Source organism: Coregonus lavaretus (genome assembly GCF_964263955.1).
Source record: "Coregonus lavaretus genome assembly, contig: HAP1_SCAFFOLD_371, whole genome shotgun sequence".
Taxonomy (NCBI): Eukaryota; Metazoa; Chordata; class Actinopteri; order Salmoniformes; family Salmonidae; genus Coregonus; species Coregonus lavaretus.
This window is the reverse complement of record NW_028156084.1, coordinates 240,638-265,637: the sequence shown is the minus strand read 5'-3', so window position 1 is coordinate 265,637 and position 25,000 is coordinate 240,638. Positions and strand designations below refer to the sequence as shown.

At 46.2% G+C, this 25,000-nt stretch overlaps 1 protein-coding gene across 1 annotated transcript in view; it reads right to left on the bottom strand.

Moving 5' to 3' along the window:
• Nucleotides 1-266: 266 nt before the first annotated feature.
• Nucleotides 267-25,000, bottom strand: part of LOC311126868 (microtubule cross-linking factor 1-like) — a gene marked incomplete at both ends in the record, with an annotated part of 26,473 nt that continues 1,739 nt past the window's right edge. The window contains 7 exons of the mRNA XM_084200844.1: nt 267-485; nt 13,759-14,307; nt 14,414-14,773; nt 19,298-19,815; nt 20,104-20,351; nt 21,239-21,309; nt 22,616-22,972. Of these exons, the coding sequence (XP_084056970.1) occupies nt 267-485; nt 13,759-14,307; nt 14,414-14,773; nt 19,298-19,815; nt 20,104-20,351; nt 21,239-21,309; nt 22,616-22,972 (2,322 nt within the window). The remainder of the gene's footprint in view (nt 486-13,758; nt 14,308-14,413; nt 14,774-19,297; nt 19,816-20,103; nt 20,352-21,238; nt 21,310-22,615; nt 22,973-25,000) is intronic.

Sequence of the window (25,000 nt, the reverse complement as noted above, 5' to 3'; positions counted from 1 at the left end):
GGAAGAGAGGAGAGGAGAGGAGGAAGAGAGGAGGAAGAGAGGAGAGGAGAGGAGAGGAGAGGAGAGGAGAGGAGAGGAGAGGAGAGGAGAGGAGAGGAGAGGAGAGGAGAGGAGAGGAGAGGAGAGGAGAGGAGAGGAGAGGAGAGGAGAGGAGAGGAGGAAGAGAGGAGTGGAGGAAGAGAGGAGTGGAGGAAGAGAGGAGTGGAGGAAGAGAGGAGAGCAGGTAAAGGGAGTTAAGGAGGACAAGGGTATGGTGATGGTTCCTGTCATGATTCTGCTGGTCCAGTCTCGTCCAGGTCCAGTATACAGGTGGTCCCAGTCACCATGGGGAAGGTGAACCTCCGCTCTGTGACATCTCGCCAGCCTCGGGGGGAGGAGGAGGGGTAGTGGGCTGCCCAGCGGGAGGGAGGGCGGCGGTTGGCTGGCCTCGCTGGACGCAGGAAACACGACTCCAGGGGTGGAGCCACCGGGGAGCGAGGGAGGTCCTTCAGGAGAGGAGGAAGTAGCTGTTACAGTGTGATGAAACAGGTGGAGGAACTACAGTGTGATGAAACAGGTGGAGGAACTACAGTGTGATGAAACAGGTGGAGGAACTACAGTGTGATGAAACAGGTGGAGGAACTACAGTGTGATGAAACAGGTGGAGGAATTACAGTGTGATGAAACAGGTGGAGGAACTACAGTGTGATGAAACAGGTGGAGGAACTACAGTGTGATGAAACAGGTGGAGGAATTACAGTGTGATGAAACACCATGTGGAGGAACTACAGTGTGATGAAACACCATGTGGTGGAACTACAGTGTGATGAAACAGGTGGAGGAACTACAGTGTGATGAAACAGGTGGAGGAACTACAGTGTGATGAAACACCATGTGGAGGAACTACAGTGTGATGAAACAGGTGGAGGAATTACAGTGTGATGAAACAGGTGGAGGAACTACAGTGTGATGAAACAGGTGGAGGAACTACAGTGTGATGAAACAGGTGGAGGAACTACAGTGTGATGAAACAGGTGGAGGAACTACAGTGTGATGAAACAGGTGGAGGAACTACAGTGTGATGAATCAGGTGGAGGAACTACAGTGTGATGAAACAGGTGGAGGAACTACAGTGTGATGAAACAGGTGGAGGAACTACAGTGTGATGAAACAGGTGGAGGAATTACAGTGTGATGAAACAGGTGGAGGAACTACAGTGTGATGAAACAGGTGGAGGAACTACAGTGTGATGAAACAGGTGGAGGAACTACAGTGTGATGAAACAGGTGGAGGAACTACAGTGTGATGAAACAGGTGGAGGAACTACAGTGTGATGAAACAGGTAGAGGAACTACAGTGTGATGAAACAGGTGGAGGAACTACAGTGTGATGAAACACCATGTGGAGGAACTACAGTGTGATGAAACAGGTGGAGGAACTACAGTGTGATGAAACAGGTGGAGGAACTACAGTGTGATGAAACAGGTGGAGGAACTACAGTGTGATGAAACTGGTGGAGGAACTACAGTGTGATGAAACACCACGTGGAGGAACTACAGTGTGATGAAACAGGTGGAGGAACTACAGTGTGATGAAACAGGTGGAGGAACTACAGTGTGATGAAACAGGTGGAGGAACTACAGTGTGATGAAACAGGTGGAGGAACTACAGTGTGATGAAACAGGTGGAGGAACTACAGTGTGAAGAAACAGGTGGAGGAACTACAGTGTGATGAAACAGGTGGAGGAACTACAGTGTGATGAAACACCACGTGGAGGAACTACAGTGTGATGAAACAGGTGGAGGAACTACAGTGTGAAGAAACAGGTGGAGGAACTACAGTGTGATGAAACAGGTGGAGGAACTACAGTGTGAAGAAACAGGTGGAGGAACTACAGTGTGATGAAACAGGTGGAGGAATTACAGTGTGATGAAACAGGTGGAGGAACTACAGTGTGATGAAACAGGTGGAGGAACTACAGTGTGATGAAACAGGTGGAGGAACTACAGTGTGATGAAACAGGTGGAGGAACTACAGTGTGATGAAACAGGTGGAGGAACTACAGTGTGATGAAACAGGAGGAGGAACTACAGTGTGATGAAACAGGTGGAGGAACTACAGTGTGATGAAACAGGTGGAGGAACTACAGTGTGATGAAACAGGTGGAGGAACTACAGTGTGATGAAACACCATGTGGAGGAACTACAGTGTGATGAAACACCATGTGGAGGAACTACAGTGTGATGAAACACCATGTGGAGGAACTACAGTGTGATGAAACAGGTGGAGGAATTACAGTGTGATGAAACAGGTGGAGGAATTACAGTGTGATGAAACAGGTGGAGGAACTACAGTGTGATGAAACAGGTGGAGGAACTACAGTGTGATGAAACAGGTGGAGGAACTACAGTGTGATGAAACAGATGGAGGAACTACAGTGTGATGAAACAGGTGGAGGAACTACAGTGTGATGAAACAGGTGGAGGAACTACAGTGTGATGAAACAGGTGGAGGAATTACAGTGTGATGAAACAGGTGGAGGAATTACAGTGTGATGAAACACCATGTGGAGGAGCTAGTTAGTTAGTGCAGCTACTCCACTCCACTGCTCTGGTTTAACATTAGTTCACTTTCTCCTGGTTCTATGTATCATATGAATGAGGGAAATCTAAACTGCACAGCTACATCTAGTTATGCTATAAATACACAGATGAGGGGGTGGAAACAGAAAACCAGGATGGAGGAATTGTGGGAAAGTGTGTCTGCCTCCACAGATGCAATGATGGACAGATATAATGGACAAGAAGGACAGTATGAAAAATAATTTGAATATTTTTACTTGGATCTGATGTCATGAAGCCTATTTTCTAGCCTATTTTTAGAAGCATATTGTAACATGAACCAATCAATCCATAAATTAACCAATCAATCAACAGGTAAGCCATACCCACGTAATGACAGTACACGACATCAGATGATAGCGCTGCCATCCTTGCATGCACCATGTAAGTGTACTAGAGGTTGACCAGAGATTGCACAGTGAAAAACAGCATGTTGACCACACAATGTTGATATCAGTTAACACCACAGCGACTCAGCATGCAGCCACGTTTAGCAGCAATGAACCACTGGAACATTCCATTGATTTGAGACACAAGCAAGACGTCAAACAAGTTCCCACGACCCGTGAGAACACATGCATGCGCGCTTCATTCGTCTTCATTGATGATGCTTAGAAAGGTTGTTAGTTTGAGATAGAGGGATGGTGAGGAAAACTGTAGAGGAGGAGGAGGAGGAGGAGGAGGAGGAGGAGGAGGAGGAGGAGCAACAGATCCAAGAACAGCCGCAGCACACAGACAGACCAGTCAGAAGACCTAATCGGAAATACAACGGTGTTACGTTAGATTAGACAGTCTACCTTGGGTCATACAGGTCCACTCAGAAGAACACCAGCCGTTCTTGTGGCGTGTGTACTGTATGTCTCCAAAAGAGTCATCTTTCTCTGTTTCTTTTTAGTTGGCCACCTTTATTCCCCCTAGAATTTTTTTTTTTGTTACTTCAAAAAAGTTGTTTTAAATTAGTTTATTTTAGTTTAGATATGGTAAATAGCAGTATTAATATAACTGAAAACTGGGGAAACTTTATTCCACACAAATGGTTCTTCTGACCTCTAGAAGATGTAAGACCAGACATATGGGGAGACAATGGAGGACTCTTTGGATCAGTTGAGAGTTGATTTGTGATTGAAAACATGGAGATATTAAATACCATATTAGCCCATGCAGACATCTACACAGACAGATGTTATGATGACAATAATAACACAGCTACAATACCACTGACTCCACCGACGTTGTTGACCTGTGAGGCATGCTGTGATTGGCTGATGGTGGCGGGGGTGAGGTGAGGAGGGGTCCATGGTGACCCTGTGACCCTGGCCGTGAGGTTAGAGGTTGTAGAAACAGGAAGTAAACAGGAACTTACATCACGCAGGGACAAGCAGGGTTAGTGTCCCCAGGGAGCGGTTACTAAGACAGTGTGGTTCTAGAACCAGCAAAGGGTATAGACAGAACAGAGGAGAGGGGGAGATACAGATGGAGGATCTTCATTTGATCACTGTTTTGTTGATGAGAATGTTCCTGTACCGCAGGAAATGCGAACTTGTAGTGTATTCAAGGCTTAAAAAGGCTTCTAAAGTTTCTTATTTCCACTTTACATTTTCAGACTTGATTTGCCCTAACATAAATTGTATCAACCCCTACAAAAATGTACATGAATTATAATCCACATAATAATTCACATTAGACATACTGTATGAAGCAGAGTGAGAGAGGAGAGAGAAGAGAGAAGAGGGGGACAAAGTTAGAGATATGTATCCAACAGAGAGAGATGAGAGAGAGGAAAGAGAGAAGAGAGGGAGGAGAAAGAGAGAGGAGAGAGAGAGAGAGAAGAGAGGGAGGAGAGAGAGAGGAGAGAGAGAAGAGAGAGGAGAGAAGAGGGAGAGAGAGGAGAGAGAGGAGAGAGAGAAGAGAGGGAGGAGAGAGGAGAGAGGGAGGAGAGAGAGAAGAGAGAGGAGAGAGAGAGTGGAGAGAGAAGAGAGAGGAGAGAGAGGAGAGAGAGAGGGAGGAGAGAGTGGAGAGAGAGAAGAGAGAGAGGAGAGAGAAGTGAGAGAGGAGAGAGAAGAGAGAGAGGAGAGAGGAGAGAGAGAGGAGAGAGAGGAGAGAGAGGAGAGAGAGAAGAGAGGGAGGAGAGAGGAGAAAGGGAGGAGAGAGAGAAGAGAGAGGAGAGTGGAGAGAGAAGAGAGAGGAGAGAGAGAGGGATGAGAGAGTGGAGAGAGAGAGGAGAGAGAAGAGAGGAGAGAGGAGAGAGAGAGGAGAGAGAAGAGAGGGAGGAGAGAGAAGAGAGAGGAGAGAAGAGGGAGAGAGAGGAGTGAGAGGAGAGAGAGGAGAGAGAGAAGAGAGGGAGGAGAGAGGAGAGAGGGAGGAGAGAGAAGAGAGAGAGGAGAGAGAGAAGAGAGAGGAGAGAGAGAGAGAGAGAGTGGAGAGAGAAGAGAGAAGAGGGGGACAAAGTTAGAGATATGTATCTAACAGAGAGAGATGAGAGAGAGGAGAGAGAGAAGAGAGGGAGGAGAAAGAGAGAGGAGAAAGAGAGAGACAGAAGAGAGGGAGGAGAGAGAGAGGAGAGAGAGAAGAGAGAGAGGAGAGAAGAGGGAGAGAGAGGAGAGAGAGGAGAGAGAGAAGAGAGGGAGGAGAGAGGAGAGAGGGAGGAGAGAGAGAAGAGAGAGGAGAGAGAGAGTGGAGAGAGAAGAGAGAGGAGAGAGAGGAGAGAGAGAGGGAGGAGAGAGTGGAGAGAGAGAAGAGAGAGAGGAGAGAGAAGTGAGAGAGGAGAGAGAAGAGAGAGAGGAGAGAGGAGAGAGAGAGGAGAGAGAGGAGAGAGAGGAGAGAGAGGAGAGAGAGAAGAGAGGGAGGAGAGAGGAGAAAGGGAGGAGAGAGAGAAGAGAGAGGAGAGAGTGGAGAGAGAAGAGAGAGGAGAGAGAGAGGGATGAGAGAGTGGAGAGAGAGAGGAGAGAGAAGAGAGGAGAGAGGAGAGAGAGAGGAGAGAGAAGAGAGGGAGGAGAGAGAAGAGAGAGGAGAGAAGAGGGAGAGAGAGGAGTGAGAGGAGAGAGAGGAGAGAGAGAAGAGAGGGAGGAGAGAGGAGAGAGGGAGGAGAGAGAAGAGAGAGAGGAGAGAGAGAAGAGAGAGGAGAGAGAGAGAGAGAGAGTGGAGAGAGAAGAGAGAGAGGAGAGAGAGGAGAGAGGAGAGAGAGAGGGAGGAGAGAGTGGAGAGAGAGAAGAGAGGGAGGATAGAGAAGAGAGGGAGGAGAGAGTGGAGAGAGAGAAGAGAGAGGAGAGAAGAGAGGGAGGAGAGAGAGAAGAGAGGGAGGAGAGAGAAGAGAGCGATGAGAGAGAGAAGAGAAGAGAGAGAGAGAAGGGAGAGGAGAGAGAGAAGAGAGGGAGGAGATAGGAGAGAGAGAGAGAGAGAAGAGAGAGGAGAGAAAGAAGAGAGGGAGGAGAGAGAAGAGAGGGAGGAGAGAGATGAGAGAGAGGAGAGAGGAGAGAGAGAGAGAGAGAGAGAGAGAGAGAGAGAGAGAGAGAGGAGAGAGATGAGAGAGTGGAGAGAGGGAGGAGAGAGATGAGAGAGAGGAGAGAGGAGAGATGAGAGAGAGAGAGAGGAGAGAGATGAGAGAGGGAGGAGAGAGATGAGAGAGGAGAGATGAGAGATGAGTGAAAGAGTGACACAGAAGGGGAAGAGTGACACAGGGACACAGGATAAAGCTGGTGGATCAACAGTAGAGGACCAATCTGAACGATAAGAAGGTCAGTGACCTCACAGCAGCCAACAGACACGCTGCAATAAATCAGTCCTGTAGCCCCTTCAAACCTGGAAAAATAAAAAGGGACCTCACCACCAATTCAGAGGATTTATCCATCATTCATATTTTCAATAATGCACCATTTCAATACTTAATTTCTCTACTTTCATCTTGCGTGCCTCACAACCCATGTCCAACGTTAAGAGATAACATGGTTGTTGTAATACATACTAAAAGCTATGTAATCTTCTCAAGACTACACTGAAACCAACATACTGTACCGTAACCCCTAACAACCACACTACCCTAGTCCATTACTACCCAGTCTAACAATCACACTACCATAGTCCATTACTACCCAGTCTAACAACCACACTACCCTAGTCCATTACTACCCAGTCTAACAACCACACTACCCTAGTCCATTACTACCCAGTCTAACAATCATACTACCCTAGTCCTATACTACCCAGTCTAACAATCATACTACCCTAGTCCATTACTACCCAGTCTAACAATCATACTACCCTAGTCCATTACTACCCAGTCTAACAATCATACTACCCTAGTCCTATACTACCCAGTCTAACAATCACACTACCCTAGTCCATTACTACCCAGTCTAACAATCATACTACCCTAGTCCTATACTACCCAGTCTAACAACCACACTACCCTAGTCCATTACTACCCAGTCTAACAATCATACTACCCTAGTCCTATACTACCCAGTCTAACAATCACACTACCCTAGTCCATTACTACCCAGTCTAGACGTGATCATTAAGAGAGTGAAAACAGCTAAAGCTAATGTGAGTTAAAGGTCAGTCTATAGGCTACATGGCCAACAGGCTACACTCTAGTCTCCACTGGCTACATGGTAAACAGGCTACACTCTAGTCTCCACTGGCTACATGGCCAACAGGCTACACTCTAGTCTCCACTGGCTACATGGCCAACAGGCTACACTCTAGTATCCACTGGCTACATGGTAAACAGGCTACACTCTAGTCTCCACTGGCTATCTGGTAAACAGGCTACACTCTAGTCTCCACTGGCTACATGGCCAACAGGCTACACTCTAGTATCCACTGGCTACATGGTAAACAGGCTACACTCTAGTCTCCACTGGCTATCTGGTAAACAGGCTACACTCTAGTCTCCACTGGCTACATGGCCAACAGGCTACACTCTAGTCTCCACTGGCTATCTGGTAAACAGGCTCTAGTCTCCACTGGCTATCTGGTAAACAGGCTCTAGTCTCCACTGGTTATCTGGTAAACAGGCTCTAGTCTCCACTGGCTATCTGTTAAACAAGCTCTAGTCTCCACTGGCTATCTGGTAAACAGGCTCTAGTCTCCACTGGCTATCTGGTAAACAGGCTCTAGTCTCCACTGGCTATCTGGTAAACAGGCTACACTCTAGTCTCCACTGACTACATGGTAAACAGGCTCTAGTCTCCACTGGCTATCTGGTAAACAGGCTCTAGTCTCCACTGGCTATCTGGTAAACAGGCTCTAGTCTCCACTGGCTATCTGGTAAACAGGCTCTAGTCTCCACTGGCTATCTGGTAAACAGGCTCTAGTCTCCACTGGCTATCTGTTAAACAAGCTCTAGTCTCCACTGGCTATCTGGTAAACAGGCTCTAGTCTCCACTGGCTATCTGGTAAACAGGCTCTAGTCTCCACTGGCTATCTGGTAAACAGGCTCTAGTCTCCACTGGCTATCTGGTAAACAGGCTACACTCTAGTCTCCACTGGCTATCTGGTAAACAGGCTCTAGTCTCCACTGGCTATCTGGTAAACAGGCTCTAGTCTCCACTGGCTATCTGGTAAACAGGCTACACTCTAGTCTCCACTGGCTATCTGGTAAACAGGCTCTAGTCTCCACTGGCTATCTGGTAAACAGGCTCTAGTCTCCACTGGCTATCTGGTAAACAGGCTACACTCTAGTCTCCACTGGCTATCTGGTAAACAGGCTCTAGTCTCCACTGGCTATCTGGTAAACAGGCTCTAGTCTCCACTGGCTATCTGGTAAACAGGCTACACTCTAGTCTCCACTGGCTATCTGGTAAACAGGCTCTAGTCTCCACTGGCTATCTGGTAAACAGGCTCTAGTCTCCACTGGCTATCTGGTAAACAGGCTACACTCTAGTCTCCACTGGCTATCTGGTAAACAGGCTCTAGTCTCCACTGGCTATCTGGTAAACAGGCTCTAGTCTCCACTGGCTATCTGGTAAACAGGCTCTAGTCTCCACTGGCTATCTTGTAAACAGGCTCTAGTCTCCACTGGCTATCTGGTAAACAGGCTCTAGTCTCCACTGGCTATCTGGTAAACAGGCTCTAGTCTCCACTGGCTATCTTGTAAACAGGCTCTAGTCTCCACTGGCTATCTTGTAAACAGGCTCTAGTCTCCACTGGCTATCTGGTAAACAGGCTCTAGTCTCCACTGGCTATCTTGTAAACAGGCTCTAGTCTCCACTGGCTATCTGGTAAACAGGCTCTATTCTCCACTGGCTATCTGGTAAACAGTCTGTTCTGCTGATACTCTGTCTCTCCTACTCTGTAGCTCAGCTGGTAGATCACGGCGCTTGTAACGCCAGGGTAGTGGGTTCGATCCCCGGGACCACTTATACTTAAAAATGTATGCACACATGACTGTAAGTCGCTTTGGATAAAAGCGTCTGCTAAATGGAATATTATAATTATTATATACTCTTCTCCTATCGGCAGGGTTAAGACTTTTATCTTTACCCATCTCTAACAACACCGCTACAGAAATGGATTAGAATTTAGTGCTGTAATGTTTTCATACAGTTTTAATGTATAGTATTTCATAATGATATATGGGGGGGGGGGGGGGGGGGGGGTTTACCTCCTTTTTAACTGTCCATCTCCTAGCCTATAATTGTCTACTGATACCACCATTACTTAAAGAATTTCAACTGAAAGCTTTTTAAAAAGTTTTTTCAACATACTGAACATATTGCTCGCCATATGGGCCAGACGGCATGGGGTTGAAAATCCCCAGTGATTGGGTCAGACCTTCTCCCTCAGATCGCTGACTAACTACAATACTAATAGAGTGATGCTGAATGGGTGGTAGGTGGAGGCTAAAGCAGAGTGATGCTGAATGGGTGGTAGGTGGAGGCTAAAGCAGAGTGATGCTGAATGGGTGGTGAGTGGAGGCTAAAGCAGAGTGATGCTGAATGGGTGGTAGGTGGAGGCTAAAGCAGTGATGCTGAATGGGTGGTGGGTGGAGGCTAAAGCAGAGTGATGCTGAATGGGTGGTAGGTGGAGGCTAAAGCAGAGTGATGCTGAATGGGTGGTAGGTGGAGGCTAAAGCAGAGTGATGCTGAATGGGTGGTAGGTGGAGGCTAAAGCAGAGTGATGCTGAATGGGTGGTAGGTGGAGGCTAAAGCAGAGTGATGCTGAATGGGTGGTGAGTGGAGGCTAAAGCAGAGTGATGCTGAATGGGTGGTAGGTGGAGGCTAAAGCAGTGATGCTGAATGGGTGGTGAGTGGAGGCTAAAGCAGAGTGATGCTGAATGGGTGGTAGGTGGAGGCTAAAGCAGAGTGATGCTGAATGGGTGGTAGGTGGAGGCTAAAGCAGAGTGATGCTGAATGGGTGGTAGGTGGAGGCTAAAGCAGAGTTATGCTGAATGGGTGGTGAGTGGAGGCTAAAGCAGAGTGATGCTGAATGGGTGGTGAGTGGAGGCTAAAGCAGAGTGATGCTGAATGGGTGGTGAGTGGAGGCTAAAGCAGAGTGATGCTGAATGGGTGGTGAGTGGAGGCTAAAGCAGAGTGATGCTGAATGGGTGGTGAGTGGAGGCTAAAGCAGAGTGATGCTGAATGGGTGGTAGGTGGAGGCTAAAGCAGAGTGATGCTGAATGGGTGGTAGGTGGAGGCTAAAGCAGAGTGATGCTGAATGGGTGGTGAGTGGAGGCTAAATTAGAGTGATGCTGAATGGGTGGTGAGTGGAGGCTAAATTAGAGTGATGGGAGGAGCAAGAAGGAGCCAGAAACACCCTCTTAGTATAGAACTAATGAAGCACAGTAATACTGTAGTAATACTGTAGTAATACTGTAGTAATACTGCACTTGTGGAAAATACAGTAGAACACTGTGTGGAATGTGAAAAAAAGTAATTAAAAGTAATAAAATATTACCATCACATTACCATAGTGTCAGTCAATGCTCTTTGATCTGAGAAGAAAACACCAGCAAGAAGTTATAAAAATGTAAATGAGAATGTTAATTTTGTTTTCCTAGCTTTTGGACTCTTGAAAAAGTAGTCAAATTGTAAAGAAGTCGAATGAACGGTTCACTACGGGATCTTTAAATGGTTGAACTAGTGAGAAATATATGTGATTATTGAAAAATTATGTGAGTTTGCTATCATCCAAAATTAACATATTTAACTATTTTTAAAGATACTGAATTTTCTTGTGGTCCTCTGTAGCTCAGTTGGTAGAGCATGGCACTTGCGACACCAGGATCGTGGGTTCGATTCCCGGGACCACCCATACGTAAAATGTATGCACGCATGACTGTAAGTCACTTTGGATGAAAAGTGTCTGCTAAACGGCACATATTATTATTATTATATATATATATAATATCTAATTAATTTATATTATGCTACTTTCCAGTATGATTTACTATATTACACAAGATGATGTTTTGACCCCATCGATTTGGGGGAAATTACACCTTGGTGATGTTTAGTATACAAGTTTAAAGTCAACACGATGACCACCCTTAAAGTATATCGATATCTTTGGTTTTGTACTGTTGATTTGGTCATACCCGCAGGACATAGAACGCAGCTATCATTTTCTTTCTCAAATGGCACGGAGAATTCTGGGAGATCTTTCGATAATAGTCTCTGGCCATACACCAATAACCGGATTTGACAGTCAAACTAGCAGCCAACCACTGTCACTGCTGGTATCCTATGGCGGGTCATGATTCGTTGAACTTAACTAACAGAAAAAAAGTTTTGTTCCCTTTCCGGGATGGCAGCCTCCTGAAATCAAACATCCGACATTTCAAGTTCTACAAGTTCTCATCTAATAAATCATGTATAGGTTATTCCAAGTTTCCGTGTGTCCTTTGTACAGTCGTGGTCAAACGTTTTGAGAATGACACAAGTATTGGTCTTCACAAAGTTCGCTGCTTCAGTGTTATGAGATATTTTTGTCAGATGTTACTATGGTATACTGAAGTATAATTACAAGCATTCCATAAGTGTCAAAGGCTTTTATTGACAATTACATTAAGTTTACGCAAAGAGTCAATATTTGCAGTGTTGACCCTTCTTTTTCAAGACCTCTGCAATCCGCCCTGGCATGCTGTCAATTAACTTCTGGGCCACATCCTGACTGATGGCAGCCCATTCTTGCATAATCAATGCTTGGAGTTTGTCCGAATTTGTGGGTTTTTGTTTGTCCACCCGCCTCTTGAGGATCGACCACAAATTCTCAATGGGATTAAGGTCTGGGGAGTTTCCTGGCCATGAACCCAAAATGTTGATGTTTTGTTCCCCAAGCAACTTAGTTATCACTTTTGCCTTATGGCAAGGTGCTCCATCATGCTGGAAAAGGCATTGGTCGTCCCCAAACTGTTCTTGGATGGTTGGGAGAAGTTGCTCTCGGAGGATGTGTTGGTACCATTCTTTATTCATGGCTGTGTTCTTAGGCAAAATTGTGAGTGAGCCCACTCCCTTGGCTGAGAAGCAACCCTACACATAAATGGTCTCAGGATGCTTTACTGTTGGCATGACACAGGACTGATGGTAGCACTCACCTTCTCTTCTCCGGACAAGGTGTTTTCCGGATGCCCCAAACAATCGGAAAGGGGATTCATCAGAGAAAATGACTTTACCCCAGTCCTCAGCAGTCCAATCCCTGTACCTTTTGCAGAATATCAGTCTGTCCCTGAAGTTTTTCCTGGAGAGAAGTGGCTTCCTCGCTGCCCTTCTTGACACCAGGTCATCCTCCAAAGGTCTTCACCTCACTGTGCGTGCAGATGCACTCACACCTGCCTGCTGCCATTCCTGAGCAAGCTCTGCACTGGTGGTGCCCCGATCCCGCAGCTGAATCAACTTTAGGAGAAGGTCCTGACGCTTGCTGGACTTTCTTGGGCGCCTTGACGCCTTCTTCACAACAATTGAACCTCTCTCCTTGAAGTTCTTGATGATCCGATAAATGGTTGATTTAGGTGCAATCTTACTAGCAGCAATATCCTTGCCTGTGAAGCCCTTTTTGTGCAAAACAATGATGATGGCACATGTTTCCTTGCAGTAACCATGGTTAACAGAGGAAGAACAATGATTTCAAGCACCACCCTCCTTTTAAAGCTTCCAGTCTGTTATTCTAACTCAATCAGCATGACAGAGTGATCTCCAGCCTTGACCTTGTCAACAATCTCACCTGTGTTAACGAGAGAATCACTGACATGATGTCAGCTGGTCCTTTTGTGGCAGGGCTGAAATGCAGTGGAAATGTTTTTGGGGGGATTAAGTTCATTTTCATGGCAAAGAGGGACTTTGCAATTAATTGCAATTCATCTGATCACTCTTCATGACATTCTGGAATATATGCAAATTGCCATCGTCAAAAATGAAGCAGCAGACTTTGCGAAAATTAGTATTTGTGTCATTCTCAAAACCTTTGACCACGACTGTATAATGTACGTTTAAACAGTGATAAACCCCAAACGTTTTGTCCCCATTCTATTGATTTCAACGTGATATCGATATGAGTGATTGACAAAACTGCCTTTCCCTTTCTGTTGGTGACCCCCCCACCCAATCAAAATGCAACACTCTGAACAGCTGACTGTTCTGCAGCTTGTCCTGTGACCAGTGATGTAAAAATATCTCAACTTTCGATGTGTTTTTTGTTGTTGTGTTAGTTTCAACAACGAGTACAACCGGATTTCCCCCCTGATCGATATGAGTAATTTATTGCCACTTGTCAAACCAACAGGGTTTTTGGTGCGTGTGAAAAATGTATGCACTCACTAATTGTAAGTCGCTCTGGATAAGAGCGTCTGCTAAATGACTAAATGTAATGTAAATGTAAATATGCAGTTTATAAGGTGCTCGCTTAATAAAACACGAGTAATATGATTACTATTGTGGCACATGTAGATAGTACATTTTATATTTAGGTTTTTTGACATTTGGCTATTTATCAAAAGTTATTGTCAACAGGAAGCAGCGACAGCATCATTATCAACTTATTATTTAGGAATACAAATGGAACTTTCAACATTAATTTCCAATAATATTCTACTTAAATCAGGTAAAAACTGCTGAATGAGTCCAAAAACGTGAAAAACGGGTTTACCTTGCCTACCAACGGGGGACTAAAATAGATCCTAGTAAAGAAACAAACAACAGGGATTAGAGTGACAGTATTTACCTCCATACACCCCGCCTGGTTCCTGTCTCCTTCTCCCTGCCTCCCCTCTCTGCTCTGGCCTGCAGACCCCAGCCTCTTCTCCTCCCTGAAGCTCTGCTCCAACAGCTTCTTGTTCAGCAGACGGGCTGCGTTCTCTGCCAGGTTGTACCCAGGCGGGGCAGACAGGTCCTGGCGTATACTGAGCACCTCTGGTGTCCTCTCCCCCCCTGTTCCCCCCGGCCCTCCCTGAGCCTCTACTATCAGCTGCACCGGGCTGGGAGAACGCCCGCGGACATTCCTCAGGAACTCCTGGGCGGCACCGAGCGACCTGGGGTCTTTGGGGTCTGAGGGGGTTAGGCTGGGTACCCCTGACCCCGCGGGAGGTGAGGGATCAGGGGGAGCGGGGCGGGTGCGGCTTGGGGACTTGGTGAATTTGGACTGCAGGGGTTCGTACGCTACTGGGGTGTGGTCTATGATGTTGAAGAGGCTGGACAGGCCGTCGTTGATGGTGGTGTGGACCGGAGAGTCCCTGGTGGTGGTGGAGCGAGCCCATGCCGACTCAGAGGCTCCCTGTTATTAAACATATAACACACATGTAGAGGCAGCTGACTACAACAATACATACATCAACATGACTGAGGATTAAAAACGTGTAAAAAAAAGTACTTGTTATTACCTTCTGGGGGGTGGTGGGGGTCGGGGCCCTGGGGCCGGCCGCGAAGCTGGAGGAGGCCCCTACGGGGAGGTCAGCCTTCGATGACGTCGACGGCTTCCTCTGGAGCTTAGGGGAGCCGTACTTAGGAGAACAACATGTCCGCTCGAACTTGGACTGGACCACGGGGGAGTACTGCATCTTGCGGATGTTTCGGGAGGGGGAGGAGATGGGGGTTGAGCCTCCTCCTGTAGGGGTGAGGCAGCGGTGGGGGGAGCTGGTGAGGGTGCGTAGGATGTCTGTCTGTAAGCCCACACTGATGGTCAGAGTGGTCTGGGTACCCCGAGTGGTGAAACCGTTGGTCTGACACGCCGTGTCTCGGAGCTATAGGTTGAGAAGATGAAGTTGTAGAAATTAGAAGAATAAAATACATCTAAATTGACTGGATGTAAGATACCCTTGACATTTTGTTTAATATATATATATTATATATATTTAATATATATATTCAGATAGGTGTATTTATGAAAATACAAAGAACATGGTTCCAATACAAGTAGAATGACAGGTGCAGGTTAGGAACCCCAAAACAGGGTTTACTGTGCCTTCGGAAAGTATTCAGACCCCTTGACCTTTTCCACATTTTGTTAGTTTACAGACTTATTCTAAAATTGATTAAATAGTTATTTTCCCTCATCAATCTACACACAATACCCCGATAATGTCAAAGCAAAAACAGGTTTTTAGAAATGTTTGCAAATGTATTAAAGATAAAGAACTGAAATATCATATTTACATACAGTACCAGTCAAAAGTTTGGACACACCTACTCATTCAAGGGTTTTGCTTTATTTTTACTATTTTCTACACTGTAGAATAACAGTGAAGACATCAAAACTATGAAATAACAAATATGGAATCATGTAGTAACCAAAAAAGTGTAAAACAAATCAAAATATAAAATATATTTTAGATTATTCAAAGTAGCCACCATTTGCCTTGATGACAGCTTTGCACACTCTTGGCATTCTCTCAACCAGCTTCACCTGGAATGCTTTTCCAACAATCTTGAAGGAGTTCCCACATATGCTGAGCACTTGTTGGCTGCTTTTCCTTCACTCTGCGGTCCAACTCATCCCAAACCATCTCAATTGGGTTGAGGTCGGGTGATTGTGGAGGCCAGGTCATCTGATGCAGCACTCTATCACTCTCCTTCTTGGTCAAATAGCCCTTACACAACCTGGAGGTGTGTTGGGTCATTGTCCTGTTGAAAAACAAATGATAGTCCCAACTAAGCGCAAACCAGATGGGATGGCGTATCACTGCAGAATGCTGTGGTAGCCATGCTGGTTAAGTGTGCCTTGAATTCTAAATAAATCACAGACAGTATCACCAGCAAAGCACCCCCACACCATAACACATCCTCCTCCATGCTTCACCGTGGGAACCATACATGCAGAGATCATCTGTTCACCTACTCTGCGTCTAACAAAGACACGCGGTTGGAACCAAAAATCTCAAATTTGGACTCATTAGACCAAAGGACAGATTTCCACCGGTCTAATGTCCATTGCTCGTGTTTCTTGGCCCAAGCAAGTCTCTTCTTATTATTGGTGTCCTTTAGTCGTGGTTTCTTTGCAGCAATTCGACCATGAAGGCCTGATTCACGCAGTCTCCTCTGAACAGTTGATGTTGAGATGTGTCTGTTACTTGAACTCTGTGAAGCATTTATTTGGGATGCAATTTCTGAGGCTGGTAACTCTAATGAACGTATCCTCTGCAGCAGAGGTAACTCTGGGTCTTCCTTTCCTGTGGCGGTCCTCATGAGAGCCAGTTTCATCATAGTGCTTGATGGTTTTTGCGACTGTACTTTCAAAGTTTATGACATTTTCCGTATTGACTGACCTTCATGTCTTAAAGTAATGATGGACTGTCGTTTCTCTTTGCTTATGTGAGCTGTTCTTGCCATAATATGGACATGGCCTTTTACCAAATAGGGCTATCATCTGTATCCCAACCCTACCTTGTCACAACACAACTGATTGGCTCAAACGCATTAAGAAGGAAATAAATTCTGCAAATTAACTTTTAACAAGGCACACCTGTTAATTGAAATGCATTCCAGGTCACTACCTCATGAAGCTGGTTGAGAGAATGCCAAGAGTGTGCAAAGCTGTCATCAAGGCAAAGGGTGGCTACTTTGAAGAATCTGAAATATAAAATATATTTTGATTTGTTTAACACTTTTTTGGTTACTACATGATTCCGTGTGTCCAAACTTTTGACTGGTACTGTAAGTATTCAGACCCTTTACTCAGTACTTTGTTGAAGCACCTTTGGCAGCGATTACAGCATCGGGTCTTCTTGGGTATGACGCTACAAGCTAGGCACACCTGTATTTGGGGAGTTCCTCCCATTCTTCTCTGCATATCCTCTCAAGCTCTGTCAGGTTAGACGGGGAGTTTCGCTCTGGCTGGGCCACTCGTGCTGGCTGGACCACTTAAGGACATTCAGAGACTTGTCCCAAAGCCACTCCTGCGTTGTCTTGGCTGTGTGCTTAGGGTCATTGTCCTGTTGGAAGGTGAACCTTCGCCCCAGTCTGAGGTCCTGAGCGCTCTGGAGCAGGTTTTCATCAAGGATCTCTCTGTACTTTTCTCCGTTCATCGTTCCCTCGATCCAGACTAGTCTCCCAGTCCCTGCCGCTGAAAAACATCCCCACAGCATGATGCTGCCACCACCATGCTTCACCGTAGGGATGGTGCCAGGTTTCCTCCAGACGTGACGCTTGGCATTCAGGCCAAAGAGTTCAATCTTGGTTTCATCAGACCAGATAATCTTGTTTCTCATGGTCTGAGAGTCATTTAGGTGCCCTTTGGCAAACTCCAAGCAGGCTGTCATGTGCCTTTAACTGAGGAGTGTATTCAGTCTGGCCACTCTCCCATAAAGCCCAGATTGGTGATGTAGAGACTTTTGTCCTTCTGGAAGGTTCTCCCATCTCAGCCAAGGAACTCTGTAGTTCTGTCAGAGTGGTCATTGGGTTCTTGGACACCTCCCTGAACAAGGTCCTTCTTTCCCGGTTGCTCAGTTTGGTCGGACGGCCAGCTCTAGGCAGAGTCTGGGTAGTTCCATATCTTTTCCATTTCCCAATAATGGAGACCACTGGGCTCTTGGAAATTGTTTTATACCCTTCCCCAGATATATGCCTCATCACAATTCTATCTCTGAGAACTACGGACAGTTTCTTGCATTTTACATTGACATTTTAGTCATTTAGCAGATGCTCTTATCCAGAGCGACTTAAGAGTAGTGAGTACATGAATTCATACTTTTTTGTACTGGTCCCCCGTGGGAATCGAACCCACAACCCTGGCATTGCAAGTGCTATGCTCTACAGCAGGGTTGCCCAACCCTGTTCCTGGAGAGCTACCCTCCTGTAGGTTTTCGCTCCAACCCCAGGTGTTACTAACCTGATTCATCATATCAACCTGCTAATTATTAGAATCAGTTGTGCTAGATTAGGGATGGCGCAAAACACCTACAGGACGGTAGCTCTCCAGGAACTGGGTTGGGCAGTCCTGCTCTACAGTTTCTGCTCTGACATGCACTGTCAACTGTGGGACCTTATATAAACAGGTGTGTTTCTTTCTAAATCATGTCCAAACAATTGAATTGGCCGCAGGTGGACTCCAATCAAGTTGTAGTGACATCTCAAGGATGATCAAAGGGCATTGGATGCACCTGAGCTCAATTTGGAGTGTCATAGCAACGGGGTGCGAATACTTATGTAAATTAATATATGTAACATGTAAATTAGATATTTCTGTATTTCATTTTCTTTTTTAATAATATAATAATATGCCATTTAGCAGACGCTTTTATCCAAAGCGACTTACAGTCATGTGTGCATACATTTTTACGTATGGGTGGTCCCGGGGATCGAACCCACTACCCTGGTGTTACAAGCGCCATGCTCTACCAGCTGAGCTACAAAGGACCACAATAATAATAATAAATCTTGTACAGCATAAAAACATTGAGCATTGACATCCAGACATATCCTCCAACATAGCTCACTGGCTACAACACAGAACTACATGGGTTCACAAGCATAAGTAAATCACTTCCCAGTCTCACTTCCCAGTCTTAGAAACATGACACATAAAATGCATCCAGCTTCTAGAATTGTAATTTCTACCAGTGATCCTAGCAAGCGTTTGTTCATCAGATGCTACCTCCAACATTGATTCTTCCCACTGTTTAAGAGTAGGAGTGACGTGACCCTTCCAAATTCTAAGGGTTACTCTGGCTGCTGTAACGATACCAACAGTGATCAGTGCAAATTCCTCATTTATTACATTAGGTAACTCTGTTCTGTCGTCCAAGAGACATATTCTCGGTTAAACTGGAATTGTTAACCCCGACCATTCCTCCAGATATTTAAAAACATTCTTCCAGAAAAGTAGCGCTAATGTACATTCCCATATTCTGTGTAAAAATGTCCCAGTGTCTTTTTGGAATTTTCCAACACAGAGAATTGTTGGTCAGACCCATCTTGTGAAGCCTTGTTGGGGTCCAATAAAACCTATGTAGTATCTTATACTGAGTAAGTTTCCCCTCTGTCTTTCATTTTCAATACATTTGCAAGAATTTCTAAAAACATGTTTTCACTTTGTCATTACGGTGTGTAGATGGGTGAGATTTTTTTATTTTATTTAATCCATTTTGAATTCATTGCTTGAACACAACAAAATGTGTAATAAGTCAAGGGGTGTGAATACTTTCTGAAGGCAGAAAGATAAATTAAATAGAAAAGGTGAATTAAGTGAAATGTACAGCTAGATAAACAACAACTAGACAACAACAACAACAACAACAACAACAACAACGTCAACAACAACGTCAACAGACCTGTCTGTGTTGCTCCAGGAGGTCCGAGGTGCTGGGGCCTGAGCGGTAATTCCTAACGGAGAAGGCCACCTCCTTCATGTCATCACTGAGGTTCTGTGACAGCTCCAGAGACGAGGCGTACCCCACCGTGGGGATGGGACCCCCCCCAGGGGATCCCCGAAGTCCGCCTCCCAGTCCACCCCCACCCTCTAATATCTCCTTATGACAGGTGGGGGGCCACCTACCATCACCAAACACCTCGTCTGGTACCCCTACACCCCCTAACCCGGGGGGATCCCCCACCTCACTGCCACCCCCCCGCCCCTTGGTCCCTTTGGGGTACAGGTAGTCCTGTTCGGGGGTTCCCGGGGGTCGGGTGGGGCTGTGGGAGACATGGACACTTGCCCCCCCTCCTCTGTTACCCCCGTTACCCCTGAGAGGGGAGTGCTGGCTGTGGGGAGGGGGTTCATGGCTGGACAGGGTGTTAGTGGTCAGTGTAGCACTGGTGGTCAGAAACCACAAGGCTGGCTGGAATGGTTCTGGAATTCATAGAGAGAGAATTTAGAATGATTGGAATTTAGAATGATTCAAATAATTAGAATTAGAAGGGAAATAACAGTAAAACATTGGGCATGGTTCTGAATTTAGATTTTAAAAGCTTTATTGTCCACACACAATGTGGAAATTTGCTTTTTGGCTTCACCATAACATGACTGAAATGAAATTTTGATATAGAGTTAGAAAATATATTTGCCACATTTGTCTTCACATTAACATGATTGCAATTCTAAAAACAAACAATGCTTAAACACGTGGAGCATCAGCACCTGAAGTGGGCCGTTCTGCCCAGGCTTCCATGGGTGTGGGGGCGTGGTGGCCTGGTGTAGGGGAGGAGCCAGGGCCAGGAAAGCCCCACCCCTTACTGTTGAACTCCTCTATGTACTTCAGGTCATCAGGTGACAGGGGCGGGGTCACGTCATCATGGCCGCGGTCACCATGACGACTCTTGTCAGGCAGGAAGGGAGAGCTGTCCATCAGACGCTGGAAGTCACTCATAGAACAGACCGACTTAGCCCTGGAGATGAGACGAGCATAAAACATTAAACTATTACATTACAGAACAATGTTACAAGGACAGGATCAGAGAGGACAGAGAAGGACAGAAAGGAGAGAGGAGGAGAGAGTGATCATTACTACTGCATCAATTTTCTCTTAATAGAAGAAAGATGTAGGATGATACATTGACAGGTCTCCAAAGAGGTAGAGTAGAATTAAATGTATCTTTGATATATAAACAGTGTTTTTAAGCCTCTTTGTTTCTCCCAATTTCCTGAAACTCTTAAAATAACTTAAAAACACTTAATCTGCTATCCCAAAAAAATAAAGTTAATGCGTTTCATTTCATGAGGGATCACTTTAAAATGATTCAAAAATTAATTGTCAGGCTGCAATGACTTGGTTCATATCCTCTCCCAAAGAGACTATCCCTTTCACAGGAATCACCAGGGAATCTACTGTCACTTCTAGCAACAGAAAACAGAAGCAACAGTCCTTTATTTCCCCACTTAAATCCCAAATACAGAAAATACAGAAAGGCAGTCCTGAGTACACAATCGCCAAAGCAGAAAGGCAGTCCCGAGTACACAATCGCCAAAGCAGAAAGGCAGTCCTGAGTACACAACCGCCAAAGCAGAAAGCATAGCTGTTGTAACCAGTACAATGGTAGTCCGTCTAGGTAAATTGGAAACATTACCAGTAATTATATGACCTTTATTTATCCAGGTACGCTATTGACAACACTTCCACTAACTAAGGATACTGTACGTTGAGGTAAACAGAAAGAAGATATTTACCTGAGGAAGGCTACCACAGCCCATGTGACCATTACAACGAGGGCCTGTCTAGATAAGTCTAATAATTACCCGTAGTTCTATGGTAAGTGAACAGGTAAACCCCCCTTACCTGAGCAGACTGCCAAAGCCCTCCTCCTCCTGGTACATTGGGTCCTCTCTGTCTGGGATCTCATTCAGAGCCTGAAACAACATACACTGACATCTTAGTGCTGGGCTGGAAGAAAACCCTGCACTGGGCCAGTATTGAAGAACACTGCCTTCATCTCAACATAAGACCACTTTCAGGTCTGAAAGTGGCACCCTATTCAGGTCTGAAAGTGGCACCCTATTCAGGTCTGAAAGTGGCACCCTATTCAGGTCTGAAAGTGGCACCCTATTCAGGTCTGAAAGTGGCACCTTTTCAGGTCTGAAAGTGGCACCTTATTCAGGTCTGAAAGTGGCACCCTATTCAGGTCTGAAAGTGGCACCCTATTCAGGTCTGAAAGTGGCACCCTATTCAGGTCTGAAAGTGGCACCCTATTCAGGTCTGAAAGTGGCACCCTATTCAGGTCTGAAAGTGGCACCCTATTCCTTACATAGTGCACCACTTTTGACCAGGACCCATATTTGTATTTGTATTTATTATGGATCCCCATTAGTTCCTGCCAAGGCAGCGGCTACTCTTCCTGGGGTTTATTATGGATCCCCATTAGTTCCTGCCAAGGCAGCAGCTACTCTTCCTGGGGTTTATTATGGATCCCCATTAGTTCCTGCCAAGGCAGCAGCTACTCTTCCTGGGGTTTATTATGGATCCCCATTAGTTCCTGCCAAGGCAACAGCTACTCTTCCTGGGGTTTATTATGGATCCCCATTAGTTCCTGCCAAGGCAGCAGCTACTCTTCCTGGGGTTTATTATGGATCCCCATTAGTTCCTGCCAAGGCAGCAGCTACTCTTCCTGGGGTTTATTATGGATCCCCATTAGTTCCTGCCAAGGCAGCAGTTACTCTTCCTGGGGTTTATTATGGATCCCCATTAGTTCCTGCCAAGGCAGCAGCTACTCTTCCTGGGGTCCGGCAAAATGAAGGCAGTTATCCAATTTTAAAAACATGACAATACATTCACAACAGATTCCACAACACACTGTGTGCCCTGAGGCCCCTACTCCACTACCACATATCTACAACACAAAATCCATGTGTACGTGTGTGTATAGTGGGTATGTTATCATGTGTGTGTGTGCATGTGTCTGTGCCTATATTTGTGTTGCTTCACAGTCCCCGCTGTTCCATAAGGTGTATTTTTATCTGTTTTTTAAATCTGATTCTACTGCTTGCATCAGTTACCTGATGTGGAATAGAGTTCCATGTAGTCATGGCTCTATGTAGTACTGTGCGCCTCCCATAGTCTGTTCTGGATTGTTCCATGTAGTCGTGTGACTCTGGTCAAAAGTTGTGCACCATATACTGAACAGTGAGAAATTTGGGACACACCAGAGTCACGTCTCACCTCGTTCATACAGGGGAACCTCTTGTCAGAGTCCAGTCTGCTGGGAGGTGGGACCTCCAGGCTACCCAGGGGGTCTAGCGTCAGAGCGTCCAGGAAAAGGTTCTCTGTTGGGCCTCTGACCCTCACTACAGCCCCCTGCTCTTCATGGGCCTCCGAGTCCGAGTGGGAGCGGGTGGGAAGGGAAACAGGGCCGGGGATGGCAGAGCGAGAGGAGCGGGGTGATCGGGGGGAGCGAGGGGCCTTACATGGGCTCTCCTGAGGGGAAAAGACACCCCTGCGTCCTCCTGCTGTCGCCCCGTCTTTGACGTCGGAGGGTGAGCCCTCCCTGCCCTGTCGGACGTTCAGCTCTCTCTGCAGCTGTCGGCAGAGGAGAGAGAGAGAGGAGAGGAGAGAGGGAGGAGAGGGAGAAAGGAACAGAATGAGGAGAGGAGAGGAGAGGAGAGGAGAGGAGAGGAGAGGAGAGGAGAGGAGAGGAGAGGAGAGGAGAGGGAGGGAGGGAGGGAGGGAGGGAGGGAGGGAGGGAGGGAGGGAGGGAGGGAGGGAGGGAGGGAGGGAGGGAGGGAGGGAGGGAGGGGGAGGAAGAAAGGAAAGGAATGAGAGGAGAGGAGAGGGGAGGGAGAGAGAGGAGGAGGAAGGGATTTAGACACAAGGTTTCATGCTGTTGCATAACATTTGCATTTTAACATCAGTAGTTTCTGACAGGGTGATGTGGCTACAGAATATGGAGAGAGTTGCTCTCAGTAGTTTCAGACAGGGTGATGTGGCTACAGAATATGGAGAGAGTTGCTCTCAGTAGTTTCAGACAGGGTGATGTGGCTACAGAATATGGAGAGAGTTGCTCTCAGTAGTTTCAGACAGGGCGATGTGGCTACAGAATATGGAGAGAGTTGCTCTCAGTAGTTTCAGACAGGGTGATGTGGCTACAGAATATGGAGAGAGTTGCTCTCAGTAGTTTCAGACAGGGTGATGTGGCTACAGAATATGGAGAGAGTTGCTCTCAGTAGTTTCAGACAGGGTGATGTGGCTACAGAATATGAAGAGAGTTGCTCTCAGTAGTTTCAGACAGGGTGATGTGGCTACAGAATATGAAGAGAGTTGCTCTCAGTAGTTTCAGACAGGGTGATGTGGCTACAGAATATGGAGAGAGTTGCTCTCGGTAGTTTCAGACAGGGTGATGTGGCTACAGAATATGAAGAGAGTTGCTCAAGGTAGTTTCAGACAGGGTGATGTGGCTACAGAATATGAAGAGAGTTGCTCTCAGTAGTTTCAGACAGGGTGATGTGGCTACAGAATATGGAGAGAGTTGCTCTCAGTAGTTTCAGACAGGGTGATGTGGCTACAGAATATGAAGAGAGTTGCTCTCAGTAGTTTCAGACAGGGTGATGTGGCTACAGAATATGAAGAGAGTTGCTCTCAGTAGTTTCAGACAGGGTGATGTGGCTACAGAATATGGAGAGAGTTGCTCTCAGTAGTTTCAGACAGGGTGATGTGGCTACAGAATATGGAGAGAGTTGCTCTCGGTAGTTTCAGACAGGGTGATGTGGCTACAGAATATGGAGAGAGTTGCTCTCAGTAGTTTCAGACAGGGCGATGTGGCTACAGAATATGGAGAGAGTTGCTCTCAGTAGTTTCAGACAGGGTGATGTGGCTACAGAATATGGAGAGAGTTGCTCTCAGTAGTTTCAGACAGGGTGATGTGGCTACAGAATATGGAGAGAGTTGCTCTCAGTAGTTTCAGACAGGCGATGTGGCTACAGAATATGGAGAGAGTTGCTCTCGGTAGTTTCAGACAGGGTGATGTGGCTACAGAATATGAAGAGAGTTGCTCTCAGTAGTTTCAGACAGGGTGATGTGGCTACAGAATATGAAGAGAGTTGCTCTCAGTAGTTTCAGACAGGGTGATGTGGCTACAGAATATGAAGAGAGTTGCTCTCAGTAGTTTCAGACAGGGTGATGTGGCTACAGAATATGAAGAGAGTTGCTCTCAGTAGTTTCAGACAGGGTGATGTGGCTACAGAATATGGAGAGAGTTGCTCTCAGTAGTTTCAGACAGGGTGATGTGGCTACAGAATATGAAGAGAGTTGCTCTCAGTAGTTTCAGACAGGGTGATGTGGCTACAGAATATGGAGAGAGTTGCTCTCAGTAGTTTCAGACAGGGTGATGTGGCTACAGAATATGGAGAGAGTTGCTCTCAGTAGTTTCAGACAGGGTGATGTGGCTACAGAATATGAGAGAGTTGCTCTCAGTAGTTTCAGACAGGGTGATGTGGCTACAGAATATGGAGAGAGTTGCTCTCAGTAGTTTCAGACAGGGTGATGTGGCTACAGAATATGGAGAGAGTTGCTCTCAGTAGTTTCAGACAGGGTGATGTGGCTACAGAATAT